The 22991-nt window shown below is 31.4% G+C and overlaps 2 protein-coding genes across 4 annotated transcripts; one reads left to right on the top strand and one right to left on the bottom strand.

Moving 5' to 3' along the window:
* Positions 1-5185: 5185 nt before the first annotated feature.
* On the bottom strand, positions 5186-10162 carry LOC106649804. 2 transcript variants are annotated; one of them, XM_023461795.1, is made up of 10 exons: positions 9859-10162; positions 8618-8680; positions 8281-8409; positions 8059-8193; positions 7812-7969; positions 6836-6986; positions 6562-6768; positions 5903-6500; positions 5551-5830; positions 5186-5459 (listed from the first exon to the last, which is right to left on the bottom strand). In XM_023461795.1, exons 1-10 carry the CDS (start codon positions 9970-9972, stop codon positions 5327-5329), a joined length of 1968 nt encoding a protein of 655 aa, XP_023317563.1. In that variant the 5' UTR covers positions 9973-10162; the 3' UTR covers positions 5186-5326. The 2 variants fall into 2 exon arrangements, with proteins under 2 accessions (XP_023317563.1, XP_014222919.1); XM_014367433.2 differs by having other exon boundaries at positions 6580-6768.
* A 2401-nt stretch (positions 10163-12563) lies between these two features.
* On the top strand, positions 12564-22658 carry LOC106649770 (PTB domain-containing engulfment adapter protein 1). Of its 2 annotated transcripts, none has more exons than XM_023461802.1 (9): positions 12564-13602; positions 18193-18278; positions 18729-18796; positions 19037-19219; positions 19294-19620; positions 19909-20171; positions 20264-20478; positions 20546-20760; positions 20854-22658. In XM_023461802.1, the coding sequence occupies exons 2-9, from the start codon at positions 18206-18208 to the stop codon at positions 20926-20928; spliced, it is 1419 nt and encodes a 472-aa protein (XP_023317570.1). In that variant the 5' UTR covers positions 12564-13602; positions 18193-18205; the 3' UTR covers positions 20929-22658. The 2 variants fall into 2 exon arrangements, with proteins under 2 accessions (XP_023317570.1, XP_023317569.1); XM_023461801.1 differs by having other exon boundaries at positions 12568-13953.
* Positions 22659-22991: the final 333 nt, after the last annotated feature.

Genomic DNA, 22991 nt, shown 5'->3' with positions numbered 1-22991 from the left:
TCCTGAAAATCGAATTGATATTAAAGCCAAGCCGTATTAGCTTCAAAAGTGGGACACCAAGTACAAAAAATTTTATCTGGATAACTATAACTATTGTCTGGATCTATATCGTATAATTTTGTGAGTACAAAAACAATATAGATGTTTGAAAAAGCGATTGGGATCTCTTTAATTATGACTAAAGAGGACATTTACACAATCATTTTTTATTGCACAATTGAATAGTTGCACAATTGAATCCCAATACTGTTTCGAAAAGAATTTTTTAAGGCTTTTTTCAAAACTTACCATTATTGTAAAATATTTTTTAAAAACTATATAAAATGAGAAAAAGTTAATTTTAAATATTCTAGTGAATATAATTTGTAATTTCCCTCAAATATTTTTCAAATTAATAAATCAAATTTTATTCAGTTGAGTTTTCCGAATTGCCCGATTTATCACCAAAAAAGTTCCGGATAAAAATGGTACCCCTTCATCATCTCACATAAGCTCTAGGAACTATTTTGACGAATACTTTTTATTAGTACCCAAGTCGTATCCCATATTTTACAACGAATTTTGACTTTTACCATACAGCTAAAATATTTCTTATCAATCTGTTACTGAGAGATTCTATGCTACTGAAAAAAGTACACACAAATGCATCCTCACCATTTTAGCAAACTTTCTTATTCGTAACAGAAACTAGTTTATATCGTGGGAAAATTATATTATAACATACATTTTTTTTGTTCAAAAACTGATCACGTATACGAATTTTCAAAATAGACTTTCCATCACGTATTTGGAAGTAATTTTCATATCAGTGAGTACCAATTCTCAGTAAAGTCGAATGATTGGGAAATATTTTATCTATAAACTTGAAAAACTTGTTCCAAGTGTCAGAAATGTCCACTTTATTAGAATTTTTTGGACCGTCTATTCACTGTTTGCAAAGGCCCGAAGTTGGAACTTTTTTCGACATTCATGATTACAGCAAATTTTCAAATGATTCCGAGTTCAGTATTATACACTATGTAATACAGTATAAATACTATAATATCGTGACTTAAACGAACAAGTATCAGACCGCTTTTTCGTTGAAAGCTGTCCAAATTAAAAAAAAAACGTACCCTAAAGTAATCTGAGCACTCGTGTGTCTCGTTTCGATAGAAAGAGACTCGAAAATCAAAATCTAATCGAGTTCGATCCGGACTTTCATCTCCAAAATTTTCACAGAGCTTTCTCTGAATATCAGCTACTGCCTACGAAATTTATGTCATGGCCTTGGTAAGGCTTTTTGTTTTTGGTATTTTTAACTAAAAGTGTTGAAAATTGAATTTTCAAAAATATGTTTTTGATCTTTGTGTTTTTTTTATATTTAATTTAATATATTTTTATTTTTATTTCTATTTTTTTTTTCAATTCCTCTTTTTAGACTATAGAGAGTTTGCGCAGAATTTTTAGCCAACGCCTTAAGATTATACTCAACATGCGTCTTAAAATCTGAGAAAGTCAGATTCACCACATTAAAAATATAATGAAATTTTCATTTTTACAGATTTTCTTCCCATACATTTCGATTTTTTTCATTACATTATCTCTGTGTAAACATGTTAGTGTACATAAAGTCATTTTAATAATAATGTTTTATTCTGAATTGAATGAATTATTGAAAAAAAATTTTTTTGCAGGCTAAATCTCAAACTTTCTTACCAGAGTGTTTGTTTGAAAGAGGACTAAATATGGGTAAGTTGCATTGTTCAAAGGATTTTATAAATATTATTAAATTTGATATTTAATGGATTACAATTTTATCAGATGCTTTACCAAGTCTTGCTGAAAAAAGAGATCCTCAATTGAATTGTGTTCAAGCTTGCATTTTGGAAAAAAAAAGAATTGTAAGTTAGAAAGCTATTATATAAAATTTTTTAAAACCTTCCACGTTAATTACATGTACGAAACAATTACATTAAACATAACTCAATGGACTTGTTAATGTTCGATAAGCGCACATATTTCAATTGTTAATTTTAATAATTCATAAATCAATTTAAAAAATTATGCATTTATATTTTATGAACTTGTGACCAATAAAATTATTCAGTTGAAAGACGGCCACATAATTAGAAATGAAGCCGTGAGGCAAAGTGGCTATGTTATAAAGGAATTCGGCGAGGAAACGGCTATTAAGTTAATTGAATTATGTATTGAATCAGGTATGTTACAATTTAACCATTAATTCTCAAATTTGATGAAAAGATTACCTTTAACTGTACTGATTTCAGCAAAATCTTCGGACGATAAATGTGAAAAAGCTAATACTTTTACAGATTGTATCATTGAAACTTTACAAGATTTAGTTAAAAAGAAAATAAAAAAATTACCTTGAACACATAATAAGTCATCTTATTTTTCTCTCTGTTTGTTTAAAATATTGATTAACAAAGCAGTAATCTTTAATAACAGTAAAATCTAAGTGCTGAATAAGATTTAACAATATTGAACTTATATCTATGCTATATACATAACTGTGATACTAAAAAATATAAGGTTCGATATGAATTATTTTTACATTTTTTATTAATTTTTGTCATATTTTTTAATCTATGCACCGACCATTTTATTGAAAGTTCCGCATTGTCAAATTAAAACTCAAAATTCGTTCCTTTATAGTTCGTAATTGGTTAAAGTTCCATTTTGGTGCATGAATTTTTCACCTTGTAAAAACCATGCATAGACTTGATATTTTTTCTTGAAATTCATCATCTGGGGTTTTTGGTGCGTTTTTATAGAATTTGAATTCGTCAAAAACCGGTCACAATGTGGTTGGAAAAATTCTGAAAAAATGCACATAAAATATTGAATAATTTTTGAAACGTTTTGTTTTATAAACTTTCTTTGTTAGTTTGTACACATATAATATACATATTGTTCCTTTCACAGTTTACTTTTTTCCAATTTTTATCAATTGTCGTTATCATGGATATTCGTTCACTTAATATAGTTTTACAAAACAGCCATTTTTGCTACAAATTACATAGTTTGGACACGCATTTGTCGCATTAACAGGTTCCATAATAGACTTATCATATAAGCAATCGAATCCTTTATTGCAAATGTATTCGTCACTGTACTTTAAAATTTGGATCATTTTCAATAATGAGTTAATAAAAAGACTTAATTTTAAGTGTATATTTAAAATGAAATTGCAAAATTAAGCTAAATTTTCAAAAACAATTAAAATGTTATAATTTTGGAAAGAGCTTTGAAAATTAATTTTATTTACCTTAAATTTTGAGTAAAAAATACGATGCATTACTTTCAATGCAAAAGGAACTTCAAAATAATTTGAAGAGTCTCTTTCGTCAAAATAATGTTGTACTTCATTTGTCTTTAAAAAGCTTTGACAAACTTGTTGTAACAATTACCTCAATATTCAATTATTTAACTATTACAATTTACTTTTTGTATACTTATATGAATAAATAAAAGAGTTAACAATAACGACAGCATTCACTCATCGAGTACAATAAACCCTTGGTAGAGCTCTTTAAACATCAAAGTAAGTATCACTCAATTTCTAATGGTAGTTTATCATTTATTGGTATTTATTAGAAATTATGCTAATTATTTTATCGTTTACAATGTTTAAATACTTATAAAATTAAGACATACTTCAGTTATTTCAAAACTGTTTCTTAATTCGAGAAATTTCAAATCCCAAGTAAAAGAGCTTATTTTTCATACCAGCGGCCCGAAAGCGACTACTTCCCTCCCGCTGCGTAAAGCGTGAAGAGCGACTTTCGTAACTTTAGGTATGAAAAATATTATACTGGCCTAAGCCGCAAAAAAAGAAAGCCCCAGAGCACGTGTTCATTAGTCTCGGCTTTGATGAGACTTTTCTTTTTTTTCTCGGCCTGGGGCAGTAATATACTATTCTAACACGCAATTTGAAATTTCTATCTTCACGAAACTAACTGGACATGAAAATAACATCTAAAAAAATATTCATGGATCTTTTGAAAAAATGATACATAGAAATCTTACTAATTTTACATTTCCAGCACATCTCTTTACTTATTGCTTTAGGGAATTAAAAAAATTTCTACATACTCGATTGCTTTTTTACTTTACAAAATTTAGTGGCTTTCCAAATCCTATTCGTATGATAAAAAATAAGTTGAACTTTAAACTTAATTATAGTTTTCTTTTACAGGTAGAAATATATTTGCATGCATCGTTATTTAATTAATTTTGCTTTATTTCATCGTTTTATTCGATATTTTAGCCTTGAATGGTGGATAATATCATCAAAAATTTTAAAATTTTTATTTTAAAATATTTGTAAATCCAATTAATGAAAATTCATACCACAACAAAAAATGTGAATTTACAAAAAATCATACATACTAAAAAGCCATCTAATTAAGCAATCTTTTAAATTCCATCACTCATGAATTAGAACAAAAGAAAGCAATATTGTTTCACTATTTACACGTTATTTCGTTACAGCTAACTTTATTACAATCAACATTCAATGTAATAAGTATGCAATACTTTATGCGAGATCGATGATAATCGAGAAGTCGAATAATGCTTGATTTTTTTATCAACTTTTAAACATTTTAATTAACTAGTATTTTTAAAATATTACATACATTGTTGCAATGATTCCATACTTATAAGTAATTTTACAGCCGAGCCGGTTAATTATAACAATTAATTATAGGGTTTCGATTTAAAACTTTTCTCGATTAGTAGAATCAAAGTTTTATATGCGTTTGTCCAAATAAACCTTTTTTTTTTAAAGAAAATTAATACATTTAATTGAGAAAATAATGTCATTTAGTTATTAGTAAATTTCTTTGGATTTTAATTAATCGTATCGCGCGTTTCTTGATAAAACTCTTTGAAACGTCGTGACATTAATTAAATAATACTTAGATCACCACACATCGAAGTAATTCCTTCTCACCCAAAACACATTAAAGCCTTTAAAACTTAAAAGTATTATTATTTGAAAACGATTTGAACTTTATATTCAACAATCTAAATAAAAAATAACAAATACATCATCGTATAAATTATAGATAAGATATTTATAAAAATTCATCAATATCACATGTTTAATCAAATAAATTTTACACAGGGAAAGCAATTTTTTCAATATATTTGTTTCAAAAATTGACGTACAATTTTCAACAACTATAATCGAAAGACACTTAACCGAGAAATTAATTACTTTTATTTAAGTCTACTCATAAGCATTTTTATATTACACAGAGAAAATGAATTTGAAAAATTGAATGACTCCTACTAAATCTTGAAGTGTTTCAAGTTTCTATTGTTGTTGTATTTGTTGAAACAAAGGACACACTTCTTGTAAAGGTGTTCCCAAAATTTCTTGGCATACTTGGTTGATATCTGGTTCCATCATTAGCGATGAAATTTGATCTTCAGTTAACATTTCATTGCTGAAAGTTTTTATTATGATATAAATAATAATTCAAGAAATTTCAAAAAATAATGTATAATTATAGTGATAGAGGAATACGTGATTCACACCTAGCTAGACTGTCGTTGTCGGTGTCGTCATTAATGTTTAAATAATTAAGGGTTCTTTCCAGAGGACTTGGAATTTTTTTTTCTTTGAGATCTATTTTTTCAACCTCTTCTACTTTTTGATCATTTTGCATCGATCCTGGAATTCTTTGTTCGCTGAAACGACGTTCCGTTAAATTAGAAATGCTTAACATCATCATCCCTTGATTTAAAAATTCTTTCACACGCTCGCCTGTATTAGAATTCCATAACACATCTAAAGATTGCCTTCTACTTGAACTCACTGTAAAATATGCACTTATTAAAATTTATATTATTTATATAATGGGCGTTTTTTTTTAGTGTGACATGTTACCTAAATTTTCAGCATTACTCGCTCCAGGTACTGGATTTCGCGACATCCATGTAGTCAAGCAACTATCTAGTTTTCTTTTCAGTGAAGGACTTCTAATCATCTCTCCTTTTTTTTCTTTACTCACACTTATTTCATTTTCTCTAGGCATGGCAGGTAAAGAATTTTGGGAAACTAGTTTTTTGCGTCTTGAAAATTTATTTGTATTTGGAGAATTGTTTTGCATTTCTTTACTCGAATCTTTATCTAAAATATTATTTTGAAATTCAGTTGCTTTATTTACAGAGCCCACAATATTAGCTTTTTCCTCTGGCGAATGAATCAATTTAATTTCAGTCCATTCCTCCGTATTACAAGTAGAAACGTTTTCTTCAGTGCATAATTTAATTTCAGATTTTTTCTCTAATGGGGATAAAATCCCCATGACATCGGGCAATGCGGCTGTTAAATTAGTTTTTGCAGCAGTCGGATCCTGTGTGATATGTTGCGAGTGCGCATTCGTATTCCAGGGTCTATCACTTTTTATATATTTTCTAGGTTGAGTTAATGAAATATTTACAGGGCAATTAGTTGGATATTCGGGAGATATATCCTTTTCCACCTGAAAATAAAAAATCGTTATGTAGTTAATATACATACGTCTGTTTGAAAGGTTACATTACTAATAGGCTTATCGTTACATCAGGTAATGAATAACTAGCAATTTGATGTAATTTTTCAAACACATTTGAATATTCATCACTTGTGTTATCAGTACTATCGGGAGATTCGGTAGTAGTGGAATCACTTGAATTCGTCTTTGGAAGGACAGAAATACATTTTTCACCTTCAAATTTTTTAATATAGATTGATTCATCGTGTTGTCTCGTCTAGAAAAAAGTGTTATTGTCGGATAAAATAATTTTAAAAAGTTGTAAACTAATTTTTTTGAACTACCTTGTGAATTTCTTCACTTATCTTTTCTAAATTTCTTAAAGCTTCCGCATAGGTCATCTTGGCATCAGAGACTGATTTTTCAAGAGCAGTAACTCTCAATTTTTGATCTTCGAGAGTTTGATTAAAGTGGGCTTTCATTTCATAAAATGGCCTGAATATTACAATAATTATAAAGTACTATTTCAACAGTGTATAGCATTATAGTAAATTCCAGTATGACTATTAAGCTAAACGTTAGATTGATGCATCACTTGGACCTAAAAATACGCTGTTCTACCAATTAATACTTTTGATCCTTGTATCATAATAGAAGTTTAAGATACAAGTGTTATGAGTAGCTTTTTGTGTCACGTAACGGTAGTTTTGAGCCCAAGCGTAGCGATGACTCTAAGGGCAGTGCCAAAAAATACCATTATAAAACTTTTATTTTTCAGATTTGTTCTCACTCTCTTTTTTGTGATATCGATACAGTAACGATGTGGCTTCAAGCTTGCGTGTCATGGTGCTATTATGTGCTTGTCGTATCACAAAAAAGCGTTTCAAAATATGTAATAAAGCAGTGCTATACAATTTTGAACATTTATATATAACAAATAAATCGTAAAAGTGAAAAATTCACTGATACATAAAAACTTAATAAATATGCTAAGAATTAAAATAAAACCTATTCTACTTACAAAAATAGAAAGTTGATTTTGCAGGCAATACTGTTTATCAGAAGCAAACTGCGACGTACACCCATATACTGCTTGCAGAACAAATTAATGAAATAAATATTCTCGTTATAATACGAGAATATAAAATAAAATGTCAACAAATTATAAAATAATTTTTCAAAAATTAAGGGGTGAGGGATTTTTATTTATAAAATATAAGGTTAATTGAAGCTTTTTATTATCAAACGAATAACAGATAATTGTACCGTGCATAGAAATTATTAGAGATAGAAATTCATTACTCTACGTTTTTACAATACCTGGATTTAGAAATCGCACGTTTGAGTTCTTTTTGCAGTATCTGAACATTGTGTTCAGCTTCGTGGTACAATAACGTTGTTTTCTTATGTTCAACTTCACAAACAGCTCTTTCATGCTCAGATTCATTTACTCTCGATGTTGCATGATTCAACATTTCCTAGATAATAAAAACAAGCGATTTTTAATAAAGTATCGAATTTACAAAATTTTAAAATTAGAAAGAGTATTTGAGAATACAATGCGAACCTGCCAGGCGTGGTCAAAGCATCTTCCTTCAGTTTTTAAACCTTCTTCCGCTAAGTAAACCATTTCTTTTGCAGCAGCATGCTGACTATTTGCCTTTTCAAATTTTATTGCAGCTTTCTGGGCTGCAAAAAGGGTCTGCAAATGAAAATGGAAAATTAACTTGTCAATCATGAAAAAAATTCTGTGTATTTTATCAAATTGTGTTATAACAAATTTTCTTACTTCTTTGGCTTGAAATCTGGCATCGTAATAAGGACGAGACTTTTCAATATGTGAGCTTAGTTTTTTAGCCAAGGCATCAATTTTATAAGTGGATTCACATAGGAGTTCTTTAAACGTGGCTCTCGCTTCCTGTTAATTGATCAATTATTTTTAAATTGTGTTAAATTGAGGGGGTTCGTACACAGCAGGTACAGAATAAGGATGAATCTTTTTTTAAATATCAAAATGCGTTGCATCGAATGGCCACTTTAAAATTCCAAGTTGTTAATGTATGTGTTCATAAACTCAAAAGTGAGGTCTGAAATATTCAAAAAGATAAGCAACCTTGTATACTTACATCCAAATCGACCTCCAACTTATTTATATCATCAGTGGCAGTATTAAGACGTTCGAGCTCAACCTAAGAAATAAAAACGGAAAAAAATCATAAAAAGTTGTAGAATAGAAATACTTTGAAATGTGAATATTATTTAATTAAAGTTGAAATTAAGCGATTAAAGTACCTCAAAATTGATGAACATTTTTATTTTATTGAATTCAAAATTTTTTCTTCACGAGTCTTTTATGGAGACCAACAATTTAATCTCTATAACGAGATTTAGCTATTCGTGTAAATATTTGTCGTATATTTTACGAATAAAATTTTTATTATTTTCTGCTTTTTCGATAATTAGGTTTTTCTCAAATGTTCTAAATTGTTGTAATTTTCAAAGTGAATCATTTAAAACCCTTTATCTTTTTACAAGATATGGCTCTTTCACTCATTGTTGAACCATCGAGGTTTCAAAAAAGTGTGTAAATACGCGCTGGGTGTTGCAGTTCAAATGAATCGCCTTAAATGGGCGATAAATGAAAAAAGTTGTCAGAAGTGGCAGAAAAAAATCCTCTCACAAATTATACGAAAATTATTCACGCAAATAACTGCTATCAGTAAATTAATAAAAAAGACAGAGGAAGAAAAATTATTAAAAAAATGAAGTTTAACTTTCTTTTATTACAAGGTACATATGAGTTTTTTATGCAATGTACAAAATAATTCGTATAAACTTTGAAATATTAAATTTCAAATTCATTTGATTGTAATTGGCAAAAACATTTAAAAATTTTTTAAAAGTTTGTTAACACTCTAGATAAAAATTTGAACCGCGGAATGTTTCACACTCACTTTTTTACGCCCTTTATATTGAAACGTCGATTAAAGTTTTAATTCAATGTTTTACAGCGAGTTCAAATTCATATGAATGCGATTATTTGAACAAATATATATTATTTGTGACAATTGTGCTAAGAGGGCAAATTTACTGTATATCAAAAATATTTTTTTACAATTTATTGTTATTTAAAATGCCCCTAAAACTAAAAAAAACTAAAAAAACGAAAACTAAAAACATTAATTACAACGTGTGTACACGCGAATAAATTATTTCACTATTCTAAAACTCCGTTATTGAATAAGCTGAAATGCAACCCTCAAAATTAAGGTTAAAAGGGGTATGTAAGTAGACTTACATTATTCTAATAGAATTGAAAAAAATTACAAACTTTTTATTAAAAGTGAAAGATGTCATGTTCAATTACCTGAACTCGAGGGTCGACTGTATCTCTTTCGGAAGTATTCGGAAGGATTAAATTCGACGGTGGTGAAATTGGTGGAAGAGCAGCCTGGTCAATGGACTGCCAACCGTTACTCATTGCTACGCCATCGAAAACAAGTTCCTGTACATAAGTTTGATGTCAATCGAGATTTTGATCTCTCTATCGCGTAATGGCATGATATTATTTGTTCACTTTCCCCAAAAATGGGTCACATCAACTGTCAAGCGGTTGTAATATAGCCAACAATTTTCCGATAAAGCTTAGCCATGCAACTTGGAAGCTCGAACTCAAAGCTGCCTGTGATAGTAAATGCGAGCACAAGATGCATCCACGAGCTGCAGAACGAGCCTAAGCGGAGCGGAGTTGCGTAAACGCAACAAACATCCCTGCTTCCATGCACTTTATGATCGCTCGATATTCGCGCCTGGGTATGCTTTAATGACCAAAGTACTTAAAAACCCGTAGCAATAGAAACTTTTTGCAATGCCAAAAGTATCCATTCAATCTGTATAATTCTATCTAATTTTAATTACTTTTAAATCATGATCTTGTTTACAAATAAATAAATAAATAAATATTTTAGATGAACCAACAAAATTTTGATAATTATTTAAATCAGTAGGGCTGATGTTTCCACGCTGTTAAACGTGAATCTTCTTTTTTTGTCAGTGTAGGAAAAACTAATTTCTTTCTCAAAATTTGAGTAAAAAATAAAATTGAATAGAATGGAATGTAGAAATATATCGTGTTTGTAAGGATTATCGTTAATCGTCGAACATACATTATATAATAACGAATCATTCAACGGTGATTACATTTTATTTGTTGCGTCATTTTCATTCTGGATGAAATGATTAAATGATTAAAGTAATTCTACTTTTAACTAAACAAAACGTCTAGTTTTTATTCTGAGATGTAGTGTTCTGCACCATCGACTGCAGAAAAGTTATCTTTCTGCGAAAGCATTGGATCGTTCACTTTGCACACCTCTGCTATTCGAGCTTATTTCCACGTAACATAAATGAAGCTTCACTCAAAGTTCGTATGAATTTTTGCTTATCTACAGCTCAACTAACCAACACGTGCAATCAAAATTTATAGACCTGAGTGCGGTTTTATTTTGATGTTGAGAATTTCATGTATGCCTCATTCAGGTAATTAAATAAAATTTATCAATCATTTTCATTACGACACTTATTAAACTTTTATAAATATTTGATCGATTTCGACAGCTTTGAAAGAAGTTGAAAACTTATTAATATTTAGGATAAAAAATATTCACTCTTCAACTTTAATAAAGAATAATTGAAAATAGATAGTTTCCAAAATTTATTTTATTCTGAACAAACAATAAAAAATAGGAATTAACGCTTTTGTAAACAAGCAAATAATTTCTGAATATTACTTTTTGTGGTTCTAAACATTTTTTTCGAGAGCGAGACCTTTATCCGTGAAATAATTGTATCTGGTCAGTCACGAAATTTTTGGGTTCTCCAACTCATGAATCATTTAGTCTTAAAAATTATTTATTATATGATTTCAAAAGTTTCTTACACAAGGATATTAGCTAACCAAACCTCTTCTCAAACTTTAAGAAGGAGCTTATTTATTTTTTTTCAAACACATAGCTCTATCTCACTTGTATGCAAATGAAGCGATAATTTTTATTTTGATATTCTGATCCGGACTGATGGGGTTTATCCTAGTAACGATGAATCAGATCAAAACAAATATTTAATTTCGTCTCTTGTTTGCTTTCCTCAAATTATTTAGATTTTGTAGCTTTATAGTGATTAATAATCTTATTTTTCACAAAAATAAATGCATGTCTGGCGTTTGAATTGAACGTATTAAAATTTTTCAGAGCAAATCGTCCACTTTTAGCAGATTTTAAGAAGATTGGTATTAGTTCATTTGAATCGGCTAACTCAATGAACGATTTTTAACGATCGTAAAATAACTTTTATGTTATACTCGTAATAAATAATGCTCAGATTATTTTAAAATCGTTTGTTGAAAAACATGTTCTAAGAAATATGTTTTTGTTTCCTCATCGAGGAAGCTTTGTGATGGGTCCGGAATGAATGAGTTTTCTCATAAACGTGACGATAAATTTAACTGGAATAAACTAAATTTTTGACGAGCATGTTGTAATATTTAAGAAACTATTAATTAAAAGTTTTTTAACGTTTTTCTTTAATTTTTTCCTGATTTTTTTAAGGGGTGAATTGTGTTTCTAACACTTTTGATTAGTGATTTTGAAAGATGAGCAGCCAAGTTTCAAGTCAAGATCAAAATGTTAGGATTCATTGATTGTTTTAAAAAATACAATTTAAAGAAAAAGAAAAATATTTTTATCCATATTTTTCGGAAATTTTATTTTTTTTCACAGAGTGTAAGTTTGAAAAATTGCTTTACTAGCATTTTTTATGAAATATATTTTTTTACAGGAAAGTGCTTTGTCATTGAACTGGCAGAATTAGCATGTTTTTTCCTTCGATACAACAAATCGATGTCGAATTCACACCTGTTGCGTTAAGAAGATAAAAGGTGAAATGTGCAAGATCACCGTTTGACGATGTTAAAAATGATTTACCAGCATCGTATATCAAAATTACTTTTTTACCTTTGAATCTGCAGAGAGAAAGTTTAATAAGACCACTTGAAAATCAGTGGTTGCCCGAAAAACCTAAGAAATAAAATAATTTTTTAGCAAGTTAATTTTCAAATCCAACAAACATGTTTTATCCTTTTTGCATCGATTGATAACTTTTCCGATTTATCCGCAGTTATTCGATTAGGTTTTTGAATTTTTTCTTCTTGTGGTAAATATCGAGAATGTTAAACTGCAATTACTAGAGTCGAGACAATAGTTGTAAAGATTTTGCAGAGTCGCTGCTCGGTCGGTGGGTCGAATCATTGGCAAAATTAATACATAAAAAACGATCTGCACGTTTCTATTCTCGAAGACGGAGCGAAGAGCGCAGTACAAAAAGGAGTCAAGTAGCTAATGCCGATGTTAGCTCACACGGACGGGCAGACTGATAGCGACAGACGGAGCGGAGATGAGCGCGTGTTGGTGCACAACAAAACTCAAGAATCAAGAGAGCCGAGAACAAGTTGGGAGTCTTTGCATGTTGCTCATCGCAGTCATACAATATGCCGTATATGCATATACGTACGCTATATGCTTTAGATGTACGTAGTCGACGTACGTACATGCAGAGTATATGTAGTTGGCAACTGCGAGTCGAGACTCACGTTCTCCAGCTTTTCTCTCTCTCTCTCTCTCTCTCTATCTCGGCTTAGCACTATACACTACTCGTAATTCGCAGGCCTCACTGATCAGTCGATCCATTCACTCGACGGCCCAACTCGTTTCTGCGCTCTCTAGTGCAAGGCTTAGTTTAGTTAGTACTGCTTCATCAGCACCTCGCGAGAGACGTCAGTGAGCGAGCGAGCCGAGCGAGCAGTGCGTCGGATCCGAACGGCTATATCGTTATTATATACACATACGTATATACGGACTGCCGCCACTCGAATCTCCTGTCAGCTGCTCCTACCTATTGTACGACGCGCTTTGTTCTCCGCTCGAATTATTATTTCCGAGCGCGGCCGAAAGAAATCAGCTATACTATATACAGCTATATACTAGGCACACACATCGAAATCCTCGGCTGGTCTCTGGACTCGCGGCAAGTGCAGAGGAGACTCGAGCTGGCGACGGTACGCATAGCGGAGAAGCCATCCCGTACTTTCACTTGCCAACCGATTCGCGCGGCCATCGGCTGCTTTCAGTTATCGGTGCGCTCACCTCTGCTCGACTCCGAGTAAACACGAGCGTCTGTCTCTCCTCGTCGTATTATTATTCCCCTTGCGAGGGTGTGCTTCGTTTGTGTCGTGCAGTTTGCATTGTGTTCGAGCCCGCTTTTCGTTCGGCTCGTCGTTTGGTGACGTTGCAGTGTAGAACAGAGGAAGAAAAAAAAAAGGAAGCGAAGCAGCAATAGAGAGAGAGAGAGAGAGAGAGCATCCGAGAGCGAGCGAGATAAAAAGAGTGCAATATTATTCCAGTGCAAGGTAGGCAAGTCTACTGCAGCGTAGGTGTATATATAAAGCCTATACACATTTTGACATTGCTTGCTGCGCCTGTTAGCCATGATCGTAGCCTTGTGAAATTTTTCCTCCTGCCAAAATACACACGCATAAAACGACACGCGTTGTTCGCGACTTTCGAACGCCGATTTTCCATTCTCATTGCTAGAAAGTAACTTTGCACTTTTCTCAGTGTGCCAGTGCGAAAAGCCAAATGCGCAAGCGCGTTATGCTTCTCGCTCGGCTCTCTCTTACTCGCCAACAGTACCTACTCATTGCTATAATGTACAGAACCGACACACACAGACATACACACACACGCACACATCCTGAAGATCTCGCAGACGCTCGCGCGCACATATACACGCTCACAGACAGACACACACTCGCGCGCGTATCCTGCGATAAAACGTATTATTCTCGGAAAAGCATACGTACCTCTACTCGACTAGTCGGAATTTGCATATTATCTAGCTATGATAAAATGATGCGTTTATAGCTTCTCATTCTGAAGCCTTAAGGTACTTTTCTCGCCTACCATCTACAGCATGTCAATTGAGGCTTATAATGCGTAAACGCATTTACTAATAAAGCGCGTATATTTATATTTCCAATCCACAAATTATGAACGACTCCAATTTTTATTTCCCAATCTCTTAGTTTAACAAATGCAATTTATTTTCGCCTGATTGAAAATATTTTACACGGCATTTTATTACACGCGCGTAACGAAAACATTGGTAGCTATTTTCACAAGAGAAAGGTTCCATCGGATATTATACTATAAGCTTTGGTCTTTCAAATGTCCTACTTATTAAATGCAAAATCAAATCATTGTGAGTATCCATCTTTATAAAGTCTACATCTTATTCAAAATGATTGGATAAAAATTTTCAATATGGTTATGAGATTATCTTCTTATTTATGGATATACCAGAAATTTGGATCAGTACAAACATTTTTTTATCGTCTGTAGAAGCATTTTATTGTTTATACTTCCGGCTTATCCGAACTCATCTACCTTGAATATGTAAATTTAAAAATAATTGATTTTTCGCGTGAAAAGAGTTATTATACCGAACAATTCATAGTTTCATAGTTGTCGATGATACGATAATGTTTATAATAACGACATGTAACTACATGAAAAAAATATAAATTTATTTTCTAAATTATCGATGTAAACAATCAAGATAGAATTGCATTATACAATTGTAAAAATTTGGAAGCGGAACGAAGGATTGCGGCAAAAGCTGAAAGCAAGTGTTGCAATGATTTTCGTTTAAAAGGCATGTCCGCATTTGTTGCTTATTCATTAGAGCCTGAGAACAATAGTGTCGTGTGTTTTTTAAATTAAGTAATAATAAATTCAAGTATTGTTAAATTTAAATTTAAAGAAGAGAAGTATATTTTTATTTTAACGCGTATTGAAGCATTAATACGAATAAAAAAAACAGACTTCTTATTGGGAAAAATAATATTTACGTTTCAACATCAAAACACAAACCAAAACCAGGATGTAATATTTAAATTTTAAATGATTCATGAGTTACGATGATGGAAGAAAGAAGATATAAATCTGCCAATAATAACTTTAAATTTTACTTTGTGTCTGAATTGTCCTAGCCAGTTAAGAAATCCTAGATGCAACTCGTACACAAAGCTTTGAATCTGTAATGTAGGAGAAAATAAATGTTTACTAATATTCTTTCCACGACCACTAGCGGAGATCTTTTTGTTTGATATTCTTTGAGTTGACACGCGTCCGCAGAGAAACGCAGAATAAATTAAAGCTTTCAATACTTCAAACGTTCAAACGTTATTCAAGCCGACGATGAACGAAATTAAGCAACTGTCATTAACGAGCCATCTTGTTGCTCCTATAGTGTCATTGGCTCGCCGCTTTTCATTCTTTGATATACTCGAACAACTTGTGCACTCCTTGCCACGCACCGAGAGATGAAATGCATTTTTAGGACTTTTTTTTCAGCGGCGGGGTGATTAGCGAAATCAGGTCGAGTAAACTATTTTTTTCATGGCCAGTATGCAAGCTGTTTTGTAAGAATTTTGTAAGAGAAGAATGCGAGAACGCGTCGATGTTATGCGTTGATGGACGTTCTTTTACACTCGAGGTAGCTCGTGTGAATCTCATGGAAACGCTCACTTGATTTTGTAATTTTTGCGCATTTCATCTCTTTAAACATACACTTTTTACACGACCTGCGATCTATTGTTATTTCGAACGCTTCCCTGAGTTATGCTCGTACATTGAGATATACTGCAACAGGCAACATGTCGGTAACGTGCATGTTTAGGCGAGATAAAAATGTTATTATTAGCCAATCAGTCGCTCATGCGATTCAGCTACGTGATATCAGGCCCGCTGTCTTGCTCTCACAGCGGGTCCCGCACTTGGTATTACAAGCTACTGATCGATTGCATGTAGCTTGATATGTTATCCTCTGAAATTATGCATAAAAGAATGTTTTGAACTTGAATTTAACTTTATTTTCACTTGGCAAAGAAAATTTATTAAAACTTGCATCTTACATAAAATAATTATATGCATTATTATAAAATGCAGGTTTTCCACTGAGACGATACAATTCTTGAGATTCCAGTCATCCCCTTTTAAAAATAGTCGAACAATTCAACGTTTTCGTAAATATTTTTAACGTACGTTCAAAAAATGATAGAAATAATTTTTCTCAATACGATAGTTTTAATGACAAAAACTGTTGTGCTTGTGAAAATATTCAAGCTAATACAAAACCATAGTTTTGCGCTTCTTCTGTTTTCTTTGAAATCTTTAGAAATAACGCTTCTGTACATTACGAAAAGCGCATTCAACGTAGCGATTAATACGCATTTACATATTGATTAATTATGAAACATTTTATTGAGTCTCGACTGTCGGCATCATATTGTGCATCATTGCGCAAGCATGCTCTTGTCAACCCACAAAACTAAAACGCACCAGCTTATTCAACATATTTTATTCGTTGCATTAAAGGTTATCGCTTTTTTAACAGAGCACAAAAATTAGCAGAGATGTATGATGATCCCCGTTCAGACGTATAGATTACCAGAAATGCAATTGACGTATCAATGCACGTTTTAGTCTGATTCAATTCTTCAATATTATTTCTAATTATTTTTTGATGACTACTATCTGTTGAAGAATCCATCGAGTGCGTCATATGAACACTCATTATGTTTCTCTACGATCTGGCTTGGGCCAGCTTATTTTTTGGTCTGAATTTCACTAACACTAGAGTACTTCATGAAATTGCAATTAAGCAGTCTTTGCTATAATGATATTGAGAACAATTTTTAGTTAACAAAATTATTTGATTGTGTTCCGTTTGTTCGTCACGCAAGTAGTTTCACAGCTTACTTATAATTAATGCGTTGTTAAAAAAATGACTAAATCCACGATCAAGATTATTATGATATATAATTTAAAATACAAGTACATCCAATATGAATATTGAATACTTTCATGGTTGATTTAAAAACTTGTTGCGAATATGAATATACGATGAATTCTTTCATTGTTTCAACGAGTTTGAAAAAACAGATAGGTATGCGTTGATACTTTGCGTGCAATTAGAGAGCTGGATTTAACCTTGACGATTATGCAATGCAATACTAGTTGAACGTACTCGCACATTATACCGACACTTGATTCATATTATTATAGCAAAGATGTCTCTTATAATGTATATTTCTAAGTGGACTCATCCAAAACTGAGGAGCGTAAAATATTTTTTATATTCATTAAAATATACATCATTTGGATACGATATTAAAAAGTAATTTAATTAATGTATGGAAATTGGTATTTCAACGAGACACGATAAAATTGTGCTAGATTTTAATGAAAAATTTAATTAAAAATGTATCGATATTATACTTCAACCGATTCTTAGTGACCGATAAAACTAGATACTAATGTAATTTTATCTAACAAAATTTAAGTTCGCATACATTTTACGAAATCGGTTATCTTCACTTTTTATTTTATGCGTTTCATTGATATTGGCAATAAATGCAAATGAGTAAAAATTGTTCAAAATTATGAATATGAATGATTTCATTACATTTCATCAGACGGTAATGCAAATAATAAATGTGTAGAACTATTCGAAAACTATTATTGAAACAAACAAAAAACTGTTACTATAATAGATTTCTTTAATAATTGTTTTGTTTATTTTTTAGTAAGTGAATAAAAATGAGAAATTCTACATTGCTGAAGTGGGCTCAAAACTCAACAAATAACAAACTTCAACCAGCCAAAAATGGAGGTGAGCAATAGACTAAAGGCTTATTAATATTTTTATATTTTTGATCTATTTATATAGATCAAAATTCTTAGCTGTGTTTTATATATTTGTAAAAAAAATTTTTTTTTATAAATTAAATAAATAATTGAGAAAAATTTGTAAACTCTTTTGTTTGCGCTCGTTTTTAAGAGTGATTATGAGTAAACGTATGTTCTATCGTAGCACGGATATGAGCAACGCTAAAAGTACTGATAAAATAAATTATTATATCTGAGTAGTATGTGCAGTTATTGCGGCAAAATTAGGTTCAATTGAAATTATATCTAAGTTATTATCCATAAATGTTAATTTTACAATCATAAAATGTTGCTAAAAATCTTGTTTTCTGAGATTTTATAAATAACATGCATAATTTAAAAAATTGTATCATAACAGGCCTGTACGGTAAAAATATATAATTCCCTGTTTTAGGTACCAGCAGGAATTGGATACACCCTCCAGATGCCTTGCAGAAAGGTCATATTGCTTACTTAGTAAAGGTACGAATTTAATTACATTTTTGTAAGTCATTCTTGAACGAAAAAAAAAACGTTCAATATAATTTTCTCAAAGTGTTTTGTAAATTTGAAAACTACGATTTCTTATCGAAGTACAACGAATATATAGTAATTGCAATAGCTCGCCAATTTTTTTTATCAGCGTAAAATTGCTCGTGAAGAAAAAAAGAAGAAGAAAAGTATAGTTTTAACTATCTGTAACAAAAGGATAATTTATTTTAGTATCTGGGCAGTACTGAAGTTGGTCAACCGAAAGGTATAGAAGTCGTAAAAGAAGCTATTTGCAAGCTCAAGTTTAATCAACAAATAAGAAAGAGCGAAGGCTCTAAAACGCCTAAAGTCGAGTTGACCATCAGTATTGATGGGGTGGCTATTCAAGAACCAAAAACCAAAACATCTGCAAAGGTACGGCAGCATCTAAGATAAAATAATTCGGAGTAATTCACATATTCCGTACATCTATTGCATCTTTGTTTCAGCGTATATTGCACCAGTATCCCTTGCATCGAATCTCCTATTGTGCCGACGACAAGGGCGAAAAAAAATTCTTCAGTTTCATAGCCAAAGAAGAGGATGCCGAGCGCCATACGTGCTTCGTCTTTGTGAGCGACAAACTAGCCGAAGAAATAACGCTGACCATCGGGCAGGCTTTTGACCTTGCGTATCGGCGCTTCCTCGAGACCTCTGGCAAGGATCTTGAAACTCAGCGCCGCACCATGATCCTCCAGCAAAAAGTTAAGCGCCTCGAGCACGAAAACAATGTTTACCGGCAGCGTCTTCAAGACATTGCAAATATCAAGGGATTGGTGAGTTTCATTGAGATCTTATATCAATACAAGCTTGGCTTTTTCATTCGTTACAATTATTATTCTTCACTACCATCATAAAAATGAAAATCGATTCTACTGCAGGAACTTTTAATAAAACTTTTTCCGAACATTATTAACTATACTGATTTTTTTTATCTGTACAGTCCATGAATCTAGTATAAAGAGAAAATATCATAAGAGCTCATCAAATTCTAATTTTCTACTAATTTTTTCTAATCTCTTAAAATTCAACTCACTATTAATTGTGATGAAATTATTTTTCAGACTGATATCAAGACCTACCTTATCCAGCATGACATTCCAGATATTTTACATGTGCCTGAGAGTTCAACTCCTTCCATCCTAAATCCTTCAACGACGTCCGTTTTGAGAGAAAGAGTTCCTCACCTAAACGGCAGCGCAGTTCAGCTCTCTTTCGAGGTAAACCCCGATCCCAACGGCAACGCGTCCAATGAAAATGGATCTCAACAACCTCCACCTGTTCCTCCTAGAAGTTTCGAAAAGTCTTCTGAAAACGATTTAGCAGAGTACGTTAGTTAATGTTAATTGACTGTAAAAATATTGCCCTAGATCATTGTCACTGATTGTAAAACTGATGCATAATTGTTGTGCATTTCAGAAGCGAAAGTTCTGCCGTCAACAATCCATCTGACGAACCGAAAAAAGAGGGACTTCTCATTGATAAGTTTGACGAGGACGATTTTAATCCGCGAGCTTTTGAAAGTCCTCAAAATGTCGCGTTAAGTAATTTGTCGAATAACAATTCAAACAATGGGCACATTACTGCTGGAGTGATCTTTACGCAAACCAATGGATTTAATTCTCCACCCTTACGTAAGTTAATAATATGTAAATTATGAGTCGACTGGACAAATTTATAATTCAATTGAAATATTTATAGTGGCGCCTCCACCTAAATCCAAAGATACAAAAAGACAAAATGGTGTCAAAGAAGATTTATTCGGGAGTGTACCTTTCAATCCGGCTCCCAATAAAAACGATGCAAAAGATCCATTCGAAATGGGCGAGTTTGGAAATTCTGATGTGCAATCTGCAACTCACCAAGAACTTGAAAATGCAATTGGTCTTCTCGACAAGCGATTATCAGAAATGAAGGTACTTTTTCATTTTTTTTTTGCAATCTTATGATTTTTTTTGTATAAATACTTATTGGAAATTTATAATGAATATTTTATTATGTATTTTCAGGATGGCTTCAGTCGCGGTTTATCAATCGGAACTGATGATTTTTCTCTCGAGAGCCTTGATCCATTACGAAATTAACTTTTTACTCTAAATAATATTTGTGGGCTGAGATCAAGGTTTCATGAAGAACAATGTGATACGTGAATAAAGAACAAAAATGTTTTTGAGGATTTTCCAGAACATTGCAGACTTGAAAAGTATGCGTGCCAAAGTCGAACCAATGAGGTATAATGGGCTACGCATGTCAAACCAAAATTAGTCAATTTTATTTTAAAACTAAACTAATGATTATGATACTGCAAGGTTGAATAAGTAATTATCTCAATTTTTAAGGGTATTATTCATTTGTCTATTCTTACGGCTAGGTATCATTCAGTCCCACGTACTTGTAGACTTTCATTTTTAGGCAGAGGAAAAATGTGTGTATCAATTGAAGACAAAATGAAAATATTTTAATTAATTAAAAAATAAAATAACGATTATCTTCATTTTGTGTTCGATAATTAGACACATTTCCCTTGTAATTAAAAATAAAAGAACCCAATTATAATGCGCCTAAATGATACCATATGTTATTAAGATAGTCCACTCAATATATCTAACAATGAAGCTTCGAGTAAGGAAAATTGAGAAATTATAAGAATAATCATCGTTTTATCTTTCAATTTTTAAAAAATTATAGAATAACCTATGTATTAATTTTATTTTTATTTGTTAAATTATGTTTGTTTCCCATTGAGTGTTTTTTGATAATGAGTTTTCGGAAATCGAGTTATGCAAAGAGCATTATTTTGATATAAAAATCATCTGTAAAAATATGTATAGGTGATGACATATATTTATATATAAATATTTATACAGCATGACATTCTCATAGACCAATATCTGTGCAATTTAATACGCGACCGCAGGCTGTGCGCGTGAACTATATTATATACGAGATAAATCTATAATAACAAAAATTAATTTAAACAATTTTAATAACCATAAGAAATAAAGATTTTTTATTTTCAAAAGTTTATTGCATTTTAATGTGACAATAATCGCGTATTTGATCATTGTTGATTTTTTCTAATTTTATAAGTGTCTGATCAAATTTAAAACGTAAGGATACATATACTGATAGAAATTTGTTTACAAATTTATCCCGCGTAGTACACAACAGTATAGCATATTGCATGTTAATATTATATAATTTAAATATCTTTGTTGTTTAGTAAATAATGAATATACTATTTTTAATTGTGCTGAAAACAAATTTTTACAGATCAAGCTCGAATATTGTTAATAAATAAATTTAGTTTGAAAATTTGCCCGTGTAGAATAAACTCTAATAAACGTTGAACAGTATTAAATGTCCATTTATTAGAGTCAATTCTACCAAGGTAAAAATATTCATTTTGGGATCCCTTCACACTAACGCCGTTATTTTATATAAAATCACATCTACTAAAAATATTTCGTACTCTTAACAGGAGATTTCTGAAATTCAAGAAATACTGTGTCTTTGTATTCAGAACATAAAAATATTATGGCTCGTAGTAATATTTTCATTAAGTCTACAAAAGAAAAAGATTTTATCATTCTGGAAATTAAAAATAAATATTCATATAACATTATATCATTTAGTTATAGTCGCAATTTATAAAAAAAATTTTACAAGTCGATAAATAAAAAACGTTTATAATTTAGACTAAGTTGCGTCATTGAGGTACTAGTGAAACGTAGACAAAGTCTTAATGTAAATATTGACATTTTGTTTTATGATTATTATAATAATGCCTAGCACCCTCGTAGAATGTATTATGTATTTACTTAATAAAAATACCTACTCATGAAATGCAAGTATCAATCGATTTTTAAAAGCTTTTGTTTTTGCAACTTGATGTTATAGAAAACTGCTTTTATATATTCATGCCAATAAAAAAGCATGCATCCCTTATTTGAAAAAAAATGTTGCCCAATCACATCTCTATACGTGCCTCCTTTCGAAATTTGTGCTGATTACATACCATCAGCCACCAATCACATACAGACATTTGTTAAGAATTCAAAATAGTTTACAAATGTGCGAACCAACTTATCCAACGGCGCGGCGTCTGGTTAAAAAACTCGTGTTGCGCTTCACAAAGCCTCCTCCA

This window comes from Trichogramma pretiosum, unplaced genomic scaffold, assembly GCF_000599845.2.
Source record: "Trichogramma pretiosum strain Unisexual culture from Peru unplaced genomic scaffold, Tpre_2.0 scaffold12, whole genome shotgun sequence".
Classification (NCBI taxonomy): Eukaryota; Metazoa; Arthropoda; class Insecta; order Hymenoptera; family Trichogrammatidae; genus Trichogramma; species Trichogramma pretiosum.
This window is presented reverse-complemented; position numbering and strand designations above follow the sequence as displayed.